The sequence below is a fragment of the Cebus imitator genome, unplaced genomic scaffold (genome assembly GCF_001604975.1).
Source record: "Cebus imitator isolate Cc_AM_T3 unplaced genomic scaffold, Cebus_imitator-1.0 Scaffold129, whole genome shotgun sequence".
In the NCBI taxonomy this organism is placed as follows: Eukaryota; Metazoa; Chordata; class Mammalia; order Primates; family Cebidae; genus Cebus; species Cebus imitator.
The window spans coordinates 3,568,007-3,584,828 of record NW_016107444.1 but is presented as its reverse complement, the minus strand read 5'-3'; the positions used below and the strand labels follow the sequence as shown (position 1 = coordinate 3,584,828).

General features: G+C 45.1%; 1 protein-coding gene and 1 long non-coding RNA gene across 3 annotated transcripts; both read right to left on the bottom strand.

Annotated features, from left to right (window-relative positions):
• Nucleotides 1–3,831: 3,831 nt before the first annotated feature.
• On the bottom strand, nt 3,832–6,619 carry LOC108312807. Its single transcript, XR_001828795.2, has 2 exons — nt 6,532–6,619; nt 3,832–4,088 (listed from the first exon to the last, which is right to left on the bottom strand). It is a non-coding gene; the product is annotated as an uncharacterized LOC108312807 (long non-coding RNA).
• Nucleotides 6,620–11,930: 5,311 nt separating this feature from the next.
• On the bottom strand, nt 11,931–16,506 carry RPL14 (ribosomal protein L14). Of its 2 annotated transcripts, none has more exons than XM_017540952.2 (6): nt 16,401–16,506; nt 15,780–15,881; nt 15,218–15,312; nt 12,712–12,811; nt 12,538–12,591; nt 11,931–12,260 (listed from the first exon to the last, which is right to left on the bottom strand). In XM_017540952.2, exons 1-6 carry the CDS (start codon nt 16,401–16,403, stop codon nt 11,979–11,981), a joined length of 636 nt encoding a protein of 211 aa, XP_017396441.1. In that variant the 5' UTR covers nt 16,404–16,506; the 3' UTR covers nt 11,931–11,978. The 2 variants fall into 2 exon arrangements, with proteins under 2 accessions (XP_017396441.1, XP_017396442.1); XM_017540953.1 differs by having other exon boundaries at nt 16,290–16,420.
• Nucleotides 16,507–16,822: the final 316 nt, after the last annotated feature.

Genomic DNA, 16,822 nt, shown 5'->3' with positions numbered 1-16,822 from the left:
ATAGAGGCTCCAAATACCATAAAAGATTGACAGAATATGAGAACCAAGCAACTGAATGAGGAAGGCTATATACCAAATCTCTGATTGGTCTTTACAATTATATCAATTCAGTATCTTTCATAAAAGAAAACTATTCATCCCCAATATATAAACAAGCTTTCTTTCAAAAGCTAATGTAAAATTCAGTGTCTAGGAATTCAGAAAAATTCCAATTACATATATAGTTTTACACACACACACACACACACACACACACACACACACAATGTTCTTACAAAAACAACTTCTAGCTGAGCACGGTCACTCACACCTGTAATCCCAGCAACTGGGGAGGCTGAGGCAGGTCAATCACTTGAGGTCAGGAGTTCAAGACCAATCTGGGCAAAATGGTGAAACCCTTTTGAGCCGGGCTAAAATTACAAAAATGAGCCGGGCATGGTGGTGGGCACCTGTAATCCCAGCTACTTGGGAGGCTGAGGCAGGACAATCGCTTGAACCTGGGAGGCAGAGGTTGCAATGAGCTGAGATAGTGCCACTGCACTCCAGAGTGGGCGACAGAGTGAGACTCTGTCTCAATCAATCAATCAATAAAAAGCCAAGTTCGTGGCTGGGTGCAGTGGCTCATGCCTGTAATCCCAGCATGTCGGGAGGCCAGGAAGGTGGATCACAAGGTCAGGAGTTCAAGACCAGCCTGGCCAACATGGTAAAACCCTGTCACTACTAAAAATACAAAAATTAGCCAGGCATGGTGACGTGTGCCTTAAGTCCCAGCTACTCAGAAGGCTGAGGCAAAAGAATCACTTGAACCCGGGAGGCAGAGGTTGTGGTGAGCCAAGATCACGCCACTACAGTCTAGCCTGGGCAACAGAGCGAGACTCTGTCTCAATAAAAAAAAAAAAGAAAACCAAGTTCTTACTATATTATATTTATATTCCTGAGCTGACCAACCAACAGAAGTCTGTTTGAAATATATACATATATGTATATATATGTATATAGATAGATATACATTTATATGTATATGTATAGATAGATAGATAGATTACAGATAGGGTCTTGCTCCATCATCCGGGCTGGAGTAGAATGGTGTGATCCTAGCTCACTGCAACCTCAAACTCCTGGCTCAAGGGATTCTCCAGCCTCAACCGCCTGAGTAGCAGGCACTACAGGCACATGCCCAGCTAATTTTATTGCTTGGTTTTTTTTGTAGAGACAGGGTCTTGCTATGTTGCCCAGGCTGGTCTCGAACTCTTGGCCTCAAGCACCCTCCCACCTTGGTCTCCCAAAGTGCCAGGATATAGGTGTAAGCCACTACACCCAGCCTGAAATCCTTTAGCTTTACAAAGAAAAATGGCAGAAAATAAAATGGCTGGACTGGTCTTTTCTAGTTTGGGGATGAAGTTCTGGTAAGCAACACTTCTTTGAATAGGAGTCACTATTTTCATCCCCACAACCATCATAGGACAAAGAAGAGCTCTTTTTCATGCTAAATTGTTAACAGAAAGGTGAAGGCAAAGCTGGGAAGGAGGATGGTGGGTTTTCCTGCTCACCTGTGCACAGGCCTCTCAGGGCTTCTTCCCCAGCAAGCGTCCAGGGGTCTGGGCCCCAGGCTGCTTCTCCTTGCTCCAGCCGGAATATCAGGTCAGGTTTGGGGAATGGAAATGCTGCTAGAGGAGAAAGAAAAGGAACAGGAAGCTGAGGAGAATCACCAGTGACCTCCCTCTCTCTGCTTTGCCAGGTAAAAATAAAAGAGGATGCCCCAGGAGACTAAGTGAAATCAGAGAGGAGTGAATCTACAGAATCTAAGGAAGGGCTTGAAGCTTGCTCTGGCCTCTGAGGACAGAAAGCTCCCACAGTCACTGGAGGTGTGTACACGAGGGCCCTAGGGGACTCACAGATAGGCAATAGGGCCAAAATCACCTCCCAGGAACTGGAAGATGGAAGGAATGAAGGCAGTGCACCAGAAACCTTCTCAGTTCTCTCTGTTCCCAGAGGAAAGCCGCCTTCAATTAAGTATCCATTAGGAATCAGGGAAGAGGACAGTGCTGTCAAATACCTAAGTGAACCCAGCTCTTTCTCCATCCAGCTACTCCTGGCACTGGGGATTAGGGAGCTCAACCAATAGGGCAACAATTCTGAAGGTATTCGAGATCCTACATCTGCTAAGGAGGAATCTAGTAGTCCCCAAGGGCAGAAGCTGAGTTTCAGAGAGGAAGAAGGACTTACACAAGGAAGTTACAGTTGCATAATTCTCCAGCATCACCTCCCTGAACAGGGCCCTCTGAGAAGGCTGCAGGCTGGTCCATTCATTCTGGGTGAAGTACACAGCCACATCCTCAAAGGTCACTGGCTCCTGAAACAACAAGTTCCTTCTCAAGCCCTGCATAAGAACACAGGGAGTGGCCTGAGTTCCAGGAAAGGCATAAATTTACTAGAATCCATGGCACTGAGCCCCATGGAAGGTTTGTACTGGCAAGGAGAGCCACACAGCACCCCAGCTGGGGCAGCCCTGAGTCAGCATTCCAACTTTCCATGTGCATACCTCTGCAGCCCTAATATTATCATCCTAAGCACAGAGCCCAGCACCTGCTGTTCTTTGCTTGATGATCATGTCAACCCATGTCTGGTTCCACAGGCCAGGTATATTTTCTGGCATGCTTTCTAAATTGGCCATAGCAGGTAACCATCTTTCACCCTCCCTCCATCCATCCTGAAGCACCTATCAGGGCCTTCCACTCAGCTTCTTTCTGGTCTTCCTCCCCTGCATCTTCTGCTACAGACAGGGGAGTGATTTCATGGGGATAAGGTTCCTTTCATCCTGGATATTTCTCCCCTTTCTATCATCTTGCCTTATCAGAAGCTATTAATAGTTCTCCCTTGCCTGGATATGTTGGCTCATGCCTGTAATCCCAGCACTTTGGGAGGCCAGGCCAGGCAGATCACCTGAGGTTGGGAGTTGAAGACCAGCCTGACCAACATGGAGAGACCCTGCCTCTACTGAAAATACAAAATTAGCTGGGTGTGACAGTGCATGCCTATAATCCAAGCTACTCGGGAGGCTAAGGTAGGAGAATCGCTTGAACCCAGGAGATGGAGGTTGCAGTGAGCCGAGACTGTGTCATTGTACTATAGCCTGGGAAGCAAGACTGAAACTCCATTTTTTAAAAAAAAAAAAAAAAAAAATAGTTCTCCCTCCCTTGAAGGTGATGTGCAGTGTTAACTTCGTCTCCTAACACACTTCACTCCAGGACAGGATAGCAATCTCCCACTTCTGCAGAGATCTGCCCACTGCTGTCCTCTTTTTTTTTTTTTGAGACAGAGTCCAGCTCTGTCGCCCAGACTGGAGTGCAGTGGCACCATCTCCACTCACTGCAACCTTCACCTCCCAGGTTCAAGCGATTTTCCTGCCTCAGCCTCCCTAGTAGATGGGATTACAGATGTCCGCCACCATGCCCAGCTAATTTTTGTATTTTTAGTAGAGATGGGGTTTTGCCATGCTGCCCAGGCTGATCTCAAACTCCTGACCTCAGGCGATCTGCCCGCCTCGGCCTCCCAAAGGGCTGGGATTACGTTATAAGCGTGAGCCACCGCGCCCGGCCAATGCTGTCCTCTTCACTGTGTGTCTCTGTCTTTCTGCTTCCCACTAAAACCACCTCCAGCTTCTCAAGGAAGAAGGAAACATCACAAGCTATTTAGACCTTTGTCCCTGTGTCAGTCACTTTTAAAACAATTTGCTCAATCATTATAGCACATCTGTGAAATAAGAATTATTTCCATTTTCAGATGATGGGAATCAGCAATATTAAGCACTTTGAAATAGACTAAAAGGAGTCCTCTTTGAGTATTTATTACAAGGTTGTATACGGAAGCAAAAATGTCAAAATGAGCTGACCACTTTTATAGAAATTCGTCCCACTGTGGCATCTCTCTAACTCACACCATAGTCCTTCTCAGTCCATCATGTCAACAAGCTTTCCTTTGTACTTAAGTCTCTTCTGAGCGAAGAAATATAACATGGAAGTACTAGAAGATTTGCAGTCCTCATTGTAAAGATCATCAATGGCAAAAATCATCAATGAATGCTAAATCTAGGAGGAAATTTTGATGAGAAGCAGAATATTTGCATGATCTTAAATGTCTTTTCATAGACTGCCTATTAGTTCCAAAAGGAAAACAGTAATTATACAGTAATCAGATAACCCCTTAACCAGAAAGTTCAAATGTGGCTGGCGTGACTGAGGAACTGAATTTTTAACTTTAATTGATTTTAATTTAAATAGGCACATGTAGCTAGGGAGTACCTTATTGGACAGTGCAGAATAGATACAGGTATTAATACCCTTGTCTGACTTTCTTCAGAGTCAGCAGCTGGGAACATGGACCTCACTTTTTCTTCACATTATGCTCTACATTTCCATGCCTCTGAAACACTGCTCTGATTACCAGCACATTCTTTGGTTCCTTGTTTTCTGAAACACTTAGCTTCCTCAGATCCTGCTCTATCTGTGGTCACTCTTCTGTCCTGTACTTGCACTTACTTTCTTCATTAAGTGGGGCTGCTGACTCCCTTCTATGGAAGTGGGTTACAAAGGCAGCACAACACAGTGGCAAATGGCACAGATGTTAAGGCTGTGGTTCTCAACACGGGGGCCATTTTGCCCCCCAGGGAGTATGTGGCAACATCTGGAGACATTTTTAGCTGTCACAGCTGCAGTGTGGTGGTAACAGTAGTGCTACTGGCATCTAGTAGATAGCAGGCCAGGAATATTGCTGAACATCCTATAATGCACAGGACATCCTATAATGCACAAACAAAGAATTATCTGGCCCAAATGTAAATGCTGCCAAAGTTGAAAAACCCTGCTCTAAGCCAGACTCCCTAGGTTCAAATAGCAACTCTAATACTCATCAGCTGTTAATCTTGGATGAGACAATTAAACTTTCTCTGCCTCAGCTGCCCCATTTGTAAAACTGAGATCATAATAATAACTATTTGATAGGACTCTTACAAGGATAGCATAAGTTATTATCTGTAAAGCACTAAGATATCACCCGGCACATGATATCATTTAAATCTCAGCTCTTACTACAACCACAGATGAGACTGGAGGAACTTCCTAGAAGATTCTAAGTGACAAATGTTCCTCTTAGAGATTGTAGCAAAGACTGACAGGTGAGTGTGAGTGTGTATGTGTGTGTGTGTGTGTGCGCCCCCTTTCTTTCTTAGTATTGGAACCCTAATTTTACCTGACGTTGCACTCAGCCCTGGCAACCAAGTGGGGCCAATGAAATGCAAGTAGAACTATTGTTAGGGAATTATGGGAAAGTTCCTACAAGAGAGGTTCACATTCTTTTGGCAGCTCCTCTTCTAGCTGGAAGGCACACATGATGGCTAGAGATCAAGCAGCTACTTTGGACAATAAAGTTGCCTAGAACATATGAAATGCTGCTAGGATGGTAGAGCAGAAAGACAGAGCCTGAGAGCATCCACACTAGCCCTGGATTGACTCTAGACACTTCTGTATGAGAGAGAAGCCTTTACCTTGTTTAATCCACTGTCACTTGGGGTCCTCTTGGTGGAATCTAATCCTAAGTGATTACTGCACTTCAGGCAAAGCACAGCCTACCTCCACAGATATTTAAACACTTCCTGACTTGTAGGAATGAATGTTTGCCAAAGTGTTCCAACAGTAGTGGACGATCCAATATCCACAAAAAGGAGGACACACACATTACTTTTCAGTCCTTGGGATGGAGCTTTCTCATTTTACATGATACATCCACTACGTGATAAACTCAGCTTTCTCATTACACGATCTAGGATCCAGGAGAAAAAAACCAGTAAAACCATCAACTACCACCAAGAAAAGTCTGGAGGGACAAGTGCTCCCAATGCTACATGAATTTGTGCCAAGAAAGGATGCAGACTCTCACAGAGGTTAGACTGATGTCTTCACATTGAGCTAAAGGCCCTGGCTTCAGCTCCAAACTCATCACTCCTCCAAAAATACACCTCCCTCGTCAATCCATACCTTCCAAATGCTTCCAGTTCTGCCTTCACTGTACCTTAACTGAATGGTCTGCGGGGCAAACTCCTCCCTTGGAAATGTCTATTTAACCTGAGAAGTGTCTTTTCTTTGTGTATTGTGATACAGACAAGCACTCCTCAAATTTTAATTTGCCCCTTAATTTTCCAGATCTAGTAAAAACGTAGGTTCTGATGCAGGAGATCAGACATTTTCCTAACAAGCACCCTCTATAATGCAAAAGCTGCTTGTCTCCAGGCCACACTTTCAGTTCTCATGCATGCAGACTCTCACTTTCTAGGATAATTCATTCCTTCTTTTCCAACCTACCTGACCCTCCCAAATTCACCAACTCTCATTCATCAACACCCCTAGCATACTCTTTTGCCATACTCTATGAAGGATGTTAAACGAAGGATGGGACTGGCCAAGTCAGGCTACTAGGCCTGTGCTGACTTTCCAAACCTGTTCTGAGTATGGAAAGCTGAAAGAAAGCTCTGCTCACCTGGAACCACAGTGTCTGGAGCATGGCTGATGACCTCTGGCTTCATGCACTGCCCTCTAGGTTTGGAAAAGCAAGAACCTGTGGAGCTGAGAACCGCAATGAGACTGTCTTGTCTCCTACACGTGGTTCCACCTCTTCCCTCTGTCTCCTGCCACTAGCACTGCAGATGTTCTTAGCACACTAGCTGCTCCCATTCACCCTCTCCACTGATTCACGGGATGCTGCATATGCTCCCTCTGCATATTCTCCTGTGGATCTGCTTGGTGACATTGGGAACTCTAGAAAGAATATCTGTAAAGCAAGAGTCAGGAACTGCAGTGGATTCGTGGCTGTTTAGAAAAAATATTCTTGGCCCCACTATGAATACATTACTAAATAGTTTGTGCTGAATGCTTCTAGTGATGATGGCAATCCAAAACAAGTCTCTGGAGAGACAGCAGGATATAACGGGGACCCCTAAACAAACCACAGGCTGCACACAAAATGTAAGTGGTGGCCTAGCCCTGGAAGACAAGGGTAGGACGCTCAATGTCCCAGTGGGTGATGCTGACCGAAGACCTAACCGGGATCTGAACGCTCCGCCCCAAGCAGGGGACCCTATGGTCACGGCTCCCATCCTCCCCATGAATACCGCCGCCCGGAGGACATCAGGCCAGCTCTTCGGAGCAGCAGGGTCGATTGCGTCTCTGAGGACGGGGTGCTGGGCCCCTCGGCGACCTCTGCAGGGACCCAACGCCCGACCTCCAGAACACGTAGCCGAGAGAGGGAAGCCCGGGAAACTACTGGAGCGCTCGCCAGGTGGCCAAGGCGGAAGCACTAGCGGGCGGGCAGTCGGCCCCCTTCTGCCTCTCTAGGAAGCCGGGAGGCTGGCCCTTCTCTATGGTTCCCCCGGAGCCAGACTCCCACCCTTGCCTTGCCTTGCCTTCGCCATAACCGCTCTGCGCCTGGTTTGTTTGCTATTTTCTATTGAAATTGGGGAGTTCTGGCTGTGTTGCGCAGGCTGGTCTCGAACTCCTGAGCTCAAGCGGATCCACCTCGGCCTCACAGACGTGAGCCACTGCGCCCGGCCGCGCCTGGTTTATTTTCTCTTAGGTCTTGGTACCCCAACTACATGATAAATTCCTCCATATTTAACAATTAATTCCTAACGTAATTAACTTAGTTCCTAACTCCCTACCTAATTTACTTAATTCCTAACTTAACCTTCTGATGGCTTTATAGCCCCTGTCTCCCACTTAATGACTGTGACCTAAGACCATGGGGTCTGCACTCTCACGGTCTGCGTTCCTGGCTCCACTCTGTATGGACTTGCTCAAGTCATACTCAACTCGTTGCCTCAATTTCTCAATTGAGAATGGTAATAAAAGTTTGTGATTTATAAACTCAATGCATTAACTGAGTCCATTCAGGAAACTGTTTTGTAAACCAAAAATAAAATTCTAAGTCTCCCAACTAACTGAATGGACCACTCCCTTCCGCCAAAAGCATTCCATAGAAAATCTGATGGGAAGTAGAGAGGTTGGACTTGGAATTCAGGCACTACAGATCAGCATTAGCATTAAAACAGAGATCTTGAGGCTAAAACAAACTATATACCAATAAGACACCAAATTCCAACCTGACTCTATAGTCTCACATGACAGATTGCAGGCCCTGAAAGAAATGGAAGTATTTTACCCTAAAATATATTTCTTTGACATATTTTGAAATGGCCCTGTAAAGCTGTCTCTGGTGGTGAAAATCTACATCCTGTAAAGAATCCCCTTCACTTTCGAGGTCTTTTCCTTGATCCAGGAGAGAATCATCTAAGAGAGTCTGGCATCTTTTGAAGTCTGATAAGAAACATTTACAATCGTTTCTCTCTGAAGCCTGCTACCTGGCGGTTTCATCTGCATAATAAGAACATTGGTTTCTAAAACTCCTTAACTCAGACATTCCCTTCTATTGATTCCAGGTCTTTCAGTAATAACTGTCAACTAAGTGCCAGTTAGAAATCTTTGAATCCGCCTATGACCTGGAAGGTGCCCCCACACTCCCCGCTTGGAGTTGTTCCTCCTTTGTGGACTGAGCCAATGTACATCTTATTGATTGATTTATGTCTTCCTAAAACACATAAAACCAAGCTGTAGCCTGACCACCTTGAGCACAAGATCTCAGGACCCCCTGGGGCTGTATTGTGGGTCACTGGTCCTCATATTTAGCTCAGAACGAATCTCTTTAAATATTTTGGTTTGACCCTTTTTATGGACAAAGTCCAGTTCTGTACCAAACTAAGTCAAAATAAGCGCCATATTATTGCTGACATTATTATTCTTGCATATCTCGCCTCTCTCCTGTAAGACACTCCCATAAATCTTTCTGCAGTCCAGATTTGGTAATAGTCATGGCAATAGTGCCTCCTATTGGCCAGGCATTGTGCAGATAGCTTGGAGCTAGAGGTCTGGATTTCAAACTGCCTGTTGATTTCTACTTAATTATTCCACAAGAGCCTAAAATTCTAAATGTTCCAAATTAATCTCATCATCATTCCCTCATCCCCCTGTTCCTCCTTCAGGGTTCCCCACTTCAGTGGATGCACCAGTTTGCATCCAAGCAACTCAGTCATCTGGTAGTCATCACTGACTCTTCCTCTGCATCTTCTTTCCCCTGGATTACTGTGTCGGCCTCCTAACCATTTCTGTGGTCTCCAGTATAGACCCCTCCAAATCCTTTCTTTGCACACTGCAGACAGGATGATTTAAAAATGCAAGTCTGGATGTGAATTGTTCTGCTTTGTAAAACCCTTCAGAAGCACCTGTATCTTTTAGCTATTTTCCCTTAATTTTTCAGATTTGAGAATAGCTGCCCCTAAAACAAGGTTTTTTCTTTTTTTAAAAAAAGGTCTTGTCACCCAGGCTGGAGTACACTGGCACCATCATGGCTCACTACATTCTCTAACTCCCAGGCTCAAGTAATCGTCCCACCTCGGCCTCCTGAGAAGCTGCAAGCACAGGCATGCATCACCACACCTGGCTAATCTTTCTTTCTTCTTTTGTGAGATGGAGTTTTGCTCTTTCACCCAGGCTAGAGTGAAGTGGCGCAATCTTGGCTCACTGCAACCTCCACCCCCTGGGTTCAAGCGGTTCTCCAGCCTTGGCCTCCCGAGTGGCTGGGATTGATTATAGGCACCCACCACCACACTCGGCTAATTTTTGTATTTTTAGTAGAGATGGGGTTTCACTTCTCAGTGTAGAACAAGTAATCCCAAATTGCCCGTATTTTCCTTATTACACCATACCACTTGCCTATTATCAAAAGCAACTCAACGTGCTTTTTCCTTTACCTCAGTAAAACTTGAAGTCAGCTTTTGCTTAGAAAATAAGCTTCATTTAAAACATATTCCTGGCCAAGTGTGGTAACTTACACCTGTAATCCCAGCACTTTGGGAGGCCAAGGCAGACAGATTACCTGAGGTCAAGAGTTTGAGATCAGCCTGGCTGACATGACGAAACCTTGTCTCTACTAAAAATAGAAAATTAGCCGGGTGTGGTGACGCATGCTTGTAAACCCAGGTACTCAGGAGGCTGAGGTAGAAGAATCGCTTGAACTTGGGAGTTGGAGGTTTCAGTGTGCAGACTGTGCCACTGCACTCCAGGCTGGGAGATAGTGAGGCTATTTCGTGTGCAGCTTTGTAATATTCAGATCTATCCAGGATCTTTTATTGCCCCAAATTACCTAAGTTTTGTAGTAGACAGAACTAGTCCAGCCTACTATATACAGGCTGAGTATCCCTTATCTGAAATGCTTAGGATGAGATGTGTTCTGATGTTGACATTTTAGGGATGGGACCTAGGTCTATACAGGAAATCCATTTATGCTTCATATGCACATATCCTTACGTATGTCTTCCTCAGTGACACTGTGTAACTGCAATGACTATAACCCATCAAGAGGGTACGCTAGGCCGGGCGCGGTGGCTCAAGCCTGTAATCCCAGCACTTTGGGAGGCCGAGGCGGGTGGATCACGAGGTCAAGAGATCGAGACCATCCTGGTCAACATAGTGAAGCCCCGTCTCTACTAAAAACTACAAAAAATTAGCTGGGCATGGTGGCGCGTGCCTGTAATCCCAGCTACTCAGGAGGCTGAGGCAGAATTGCCTGAACCCAGGAGGCGGAGGTTGCGGTGAGCCGAGATTGCGCCATTGCACCCCAGCCTGGGTAACAAGAGCGAAACTCCGTCTCAAAAAAAAAAAAAAAAAAAAAAAAAAAAAAAAAAAAAAAAAAAAAAAAAAAAAAAAAAAAAAAAAAAAAAAAAAAAAAAAAAAAAAAAAAAAAAAAATAGGGTAGGCTAGGGATTTTCCAATTGCAGTGTCACAGCTCAGTTCCAGATGTTGAAACTTTTTGGATTAGAAATATGCTCAACCTAAGTACCTGAAGGTCCCTCCACAATCCCTGCTTGGAGTTCTCTTCTTTGCAGATTGAGGCAATGTACATCTTACATGTATTATCTTACGTCTTCCTAAAAACATAAAACCAGGCTATAGCCAGACCGCCTTGAGCACACGATCTTAGAATCCCCTGGGGCCATGTCGTGTAATTTTTATACTTATTTTCTTATTTTTTATAAGAAAATTTGCACAGGCATGGTGGCTTATGACTGTAATTCCTAGCATTTGGCAGGTCAAGGTGGGTGGATCACTGACCTCAGGAGTTCAAGACCAGCATGGCCAAGACGGAAAAAACCCTCTCTCTACTAAAAATAAAAAAAACTAGCTGGGCATGCTGGTACACGCCTGTAGTCCCAGCTACTCAGGAGGCTGAGGCAGGAGAATGGCCTGAACCAAGGAAGTGGAGGTTGCAGTGAGCCAAAATCATGCCACTGCACTCCAGCCTAGGCATCAGAGCAAGACTGCCTCAAGAAAACAAAAAAAGCCAGGCGTGGTGGCTCACGTCTGTAATCCTAGCACGCTGGGAGGCGGAGGTAGGGGGCATCACCTAAGGTCAGGAGTTCAAGACCAGCCTGACCAACACAGCAAAACCCCATCTCTACTAAAAATACAAAAACAACCCTGGGCAACACAGCGAGGCTGTCTCAAAAAAAATAAAAGTAAGGAAAATCTGCTAGATTATTGGGCATCAAGAGGCTGTCACCTTACCTATTTATGGCAAACATATTTGTACCATGGAAAAAAATGTTCTGAAGCTAACGTGACCTTAAGAAAAAAAAAATGCCACCTGGTGTTCTAAGTTATCATGATTTCTCATGACATGATAAGTAATGATTCTGCACTATCCATCCAAGTATGGGCAGAGAGTGAGATTAAGGAACTGATTATTTAATGTTTATTATAATCCTACTAGCAGTCTGCCTCCTAACCCCAGCCTCAGCAACAGGCTTTAAATCCAAAGACTTAAATAGATTTGCCAACATGACGAAAAGAACCTTTATTACTTTGTATAACTGCCTCTTATGCTTTCTTGCCAGATGCCTTTGGAGCAGGTGCTTTCTGGGCTGGAGCTTTTTGACCCTTTTGAGCTTTTGGAGCAGGCGCTGCCTTCTGGCCTGTGGCTTTCTGGGCAGGAACCTTCTGGGCTGGAGCCTTCTTGCCTGTGGCGGTCATCTTTTTTGCTGGGACTTTAGCAGCAGCTGCAGCAGCAGCACCCTTAGCAGCAGGTGCTTTTTTGGGAGAAGCTTTCAGGAGAGCTGCCTTTTGAAGCTTCTTAACTTCATTCTTGATTATTCTGTTCCTCTGAAAATTATCAATATACAAAAGCACTTATTGTGTATACAAAAAATCAACTTCAACTTATGCTGGTTTTAGAAAGGGCCATTAAGTAGTCTGTTCCCCTACAACTAAATCTAAATAAAGGTAACAATTCCATTAGAACATCATGAAATACAATGAGGATAGATTCTCCCTTTTCACAGAAAGCTCCCAAGAGGCTGGCAGCTTCGAATGAGATTTGGCTACTGCTCTCTTGTTATTCTAAAGCTAAATTACACAAAGTACAGATCTTAAATCTTACCATTTTCTTTGCCTTCATAACTTTAAAACGATCAAAATCTGTCATCTTGGCTTTCTGTTGAAAAATAAAAATAAAAATTATCCCTCTCACAATACCTTGAAACCTCAAAAAAAAAAAAAAAAAAAAAAAAAAAAAAAAGAAAAAGCCAGAATCCAAATGACTCTAAGTGATTACCCTTTCTCTGGCTTCAATCTTCTTGGCCCATCGAGTGGCTGCCCATTTCGTATTGATATCTGCCTTCTGCCAGGCTTGCCGGACATACTTCTGGCGGGCACTAGAACGAGCCAAGACCACAGAGTCAGGAATCAGCTTTGAAGTCACTCATTAGCAAGGACACTTCCTTTGTTCCTCAAAAAGCACTCTTCCTGTTACAATTCTTTGTCTGCATAAGACAACATCTGGCACAGTATGTACTTATTTTTATTGTGTTTTGTAAGACAGAATAGCTTGTAACTTCAAGCGTATTTTAATCAAAACTGAAATCCAGTCCCATTTTTTTTTTTTTGAGAGAGGATCTTGCTTTGCCACCCAGGCTGGAATACAGTGGAGTGATCATGGCTCACTGCCGCTTCAACCTTCTGGGCTCAAGCCATCCTTCTGCCTTAGCTTTCCAAGTACCTGGGGCTACAGGTGCATACCACCACACCCAGCTAATTTTTGCATTTTTTGTAGAAACAGAGTTTTGCTATGTTGCCCAGGCTGGTCTCCAACTCCTGGGCTCAAGCAGTCCTCCATTGTGGCCTCCCAAAGTGCTGGGATTACAGGCACGAGCCACTGCACCCAGCCCAGTCCATTTTATGAATTTAAAAACTACCTCTCAACCCAGGGCAGTGGCTCACGCCTGTAATTCCAGCACCTTGGCAGGCCAAGGTGGGTGGATCACCTGGAGACCAGCCTGTCCAACATGGCAAAACCCCATCTCTACTAAAAACACAAAAATTAGCTTGGCATGGTGGCAGGTGCCTGTAATCCCAGCTACTTGGGAGGCTGAAGCAGGAGAATCGCTTGAACACAAGAGGCGGAGGTTGCAGTGAGCTGGGATGGCACCAATGCACTCTAGCCTGGGCAACCAAGTGAGACACTGTCTCTCTCAAATAAAAAAAAAAAATCCTCCAAAACCAAAACCACCCCACTTCTAACCATACATAATTCCACTCTGGCAGTGAATCCGTTGAAAACCATTCTTTTTTTTTTATTATTATTATTTAAAGACAGGGTCTTGCTCTGTCGCCTAGGTGGGAGTGCGCTGGTGCAACGTTGGCTCACTGCAACCTCTGCCTCCTAGGTTCAAGCAATTCTGTCTCAAGTCACCCAAATAGCTGGGAGTACAGGTCTGCACATCACACCTGGCTAATTTTCGTACTTTTAGTGGAGATGGGGTTAGCCAGGCTGGCCTTAATTCCTGTCCTCAAGTGATCTACCAGCCTTGGCCTCCCAGAGTGCTGAGATTACAGGTATGAGCCACTGCACCCAGCCAACCCATTCATTCTCACAACAAACAAGGTAATTAATGTTCTTTTTCTTTTTTCTTTTTAATTTTACAGTAACAATTTATGGCCAAACATCCTAAAAATAAAATCCAGGGTGTTCAGGGATCCAAGGCAGAATTATGAGAGTCCCTAGTGAAAATCTAAGTTATCAGATTTTTTCTACTGCTTTGAACTTTGATGTATCCTCAAGCTTTACCCCAATTGTGCTTTCAAACAATGTGGTATGTCACAGCAGCAGCATGGCCATGATACACTCCAGGTTGTTCAAGTGGCATGCTTTCGACCCCTAGTCCCTGAAAGTCCATTACGTGTTAATACACATCAGGCAGGGTCTGTAGTGCTCAGCATACAAGTTTTTGACTATTTTAAAGCATGCAACATTACATTATATCTACTTTATCTGTAATGGCCATGTGACAGGACACGTCCAGTACACTTTCCACCGCATCACCATTGTGGGTTGAATTAACTGTATAGCAACCACTAAAATGTTTTAATTTATAAGTCAAAAAAGAACTGCTACGCTACTCGCTGCCTCATTTAAATGTAAGCCAGGGATACAACCTCTCATGTAAAATACTGTACAAACGACACACACTAAGAGCTTACCTAATGATGTAGTATTTTTGTTTACTTTAAGCTAAAAGTTTGGCAGAGACCAGAAGAAAGGAGGATGGCAAGTCAGAACAGAGGCAAAGCCCTAAATTATCAAGGTAGAAAGGTGACCTTAGGACATTTTATTTTTTTTTTTGAGACAGGGTCTGTCACCCAGGCTGGAGTGCAGAGACATGATCAGGACTCTCTGCAGATTCAATCTTGCTCAAGTCATCCCCCCAACTCAGCACACACCCTGCCCCTGCTCCCATGCTGGGGATTACAGGTGAGTGCCAAACGCCCAACTAATTTTTTTGTATTTTTTGCAGGGATGGGGGGGTTCACCATGTTGCCCAGGCTGGCCTTGAACTCTTGAGCTCAAGAGATCCTCCCACCATGGCCTCCCAAAGTATTAGGATTAAAGGTGAGCATGCCCAGGACATTTTAAAAGTAAATAATCCCTGTCTACTTCTACGATGTAAAACCCTCTTCAGGATGGCTCTGAATCTTTCATACCGTTTACTATAAACAAAGTTTTTACTAGTATAAACAAATCTGGGGATGGTAGGAAGGGGTGATAATTGGTGGATAGTTACCTGTGTGGAAACTTGAGGATGAAATCAGTGAGTTGCATGCACTTGAAAGGCATGGCCTGTCTCCTCACCTGAGTGCAAGGTCCATCAACCAAAGCCTAGAACACCAACATCAAGAACTTCAGTGCAAAATCTAATAGCAATTAAAATGGTCAGATGGTTCTGTACAATTACTTATCCGTTCAGGGTCATCAAACCCACACTACTATTTAAATAAATTGCTTAGAAAAGACAAGAATTACTCTGAGTCACATGCTTTATATATGCTGGATCTGTTCTAAACTCAGTTTACGTATCTAGTAACTCATTTAAACATAACCAACGTTTCAGCCCATAACTGGCTCTAGCTTAAGTGGCTGGGATAATACTAAAATTCAATATTAATAGCTAACTTGAGGCTGTGTTTAAAACCCTTACCCTACATTGACTGTTTCCTCAATGGTAAAATGAAGTTACTACCCATAGCATACTTACCTTATACAGCTCTTACCATCGAGACAATTATTGTTGCCATCTGCCGTGCATACATCCACTGCCACGTTTAGTAAAAAGCCGTGACACTTACCCTGTTCTGATCAATAACATCTACAATCGCGACCAATTTTCCGGCATGAGGTCCAAAGGAGACGTAGGCCACCCGGCCAACCTCCACGAAGCGCCTGAACACCTAAAATTTGGGGAGAAAGGACAATGAGACTTACCTAAAAACACTCGCTAGTTTATATGTCACTTTCTGCAGCTAGAAACGACATGGTTAAATTCAGCGAAAAAGAATGCTGCAGGGGAACACACGCCCGAGCGCCAGGCGCCAACCTGAATGGACGAAATCGGCAGACGCAGCCGTAATTAAAGCCCGGGTCCCGTCGCCACCGCCTGCCAGCTCCCAGCTCCGCAAGGCCGGGGCGGCGGGACAAGGCTCTCGGACCACGGGCGGCCTCAGCAGTCCCGCTCCAGCGGCCGAGGCGCGCACGCGGGGCCCAAGGAGCTCCAGGCCTGCCGGGTCCTCCACGCGCTCGTCAGCCCCAAGTCCGGGAAGTGCCCGATTCCGGGGCACGGCCGGCCCAGGGAGCCTCACCATGTGCTTCCCAGGACCCTCCGGGAGCCGTTCGGCGCCTCAGCTTCCCAGCGGACGCGGAGGTAGAGAGGAAAGATCGCCAGCCCCGGAGCCCGCAATAGTAAGACTCACCATGTTGGCGGCGTCAGGCGAGAAGGAAAGAGGCCCGCCCAACCGTGCGCATGCGTAGAAGAATGCACCGCCCCTGCGGTAACGAGACGCTGACGTGGGCACCGATTGGTTGGTGCGTGCGTGCGTGCGTGTGTATGCGCACGCAAGCTTACTGGGAAAACATGGCGGAGCCGGCTGGAGCTAAATTGCGTTTTCGCAAAGTTGGGAGGCGAGATTGTTTTTGGTGATTTGGATTGGAGAGCTGCAGGAACGTCACCTCTTAGTAATTTAGGATTAAGAGTACGGAAGCTATGTCGTCCGTTGATCGCATGCCATTTGACTTCCTTTTTACTTCCCCAAATTTTATTTAAATGTTGCTTATTCATAGCTTACTACTAGGTCTGTTGGCTCCTCACATTCTTTTTTTTTTTTTTTTTTTTTTT

Coding starts and splice junctions, on each gene's coding strand:
- RPL14 (XM_017540952.2), bottom strand. Junction 15,313..15,779: donor ATGTTATTGATCAGAACAGG/GTAAGTGTCACG, acceptor TTGGTGTTCTAG/GCTTTGGTTGATGGACCTTG. Junction 12,812..15,217: donor ATCCTCAAGTTTCCACACAG/GTAACTATCCAC, acceptor GGCTCGTTCTAG/TGCCCGCCAGAAGTATGTCC.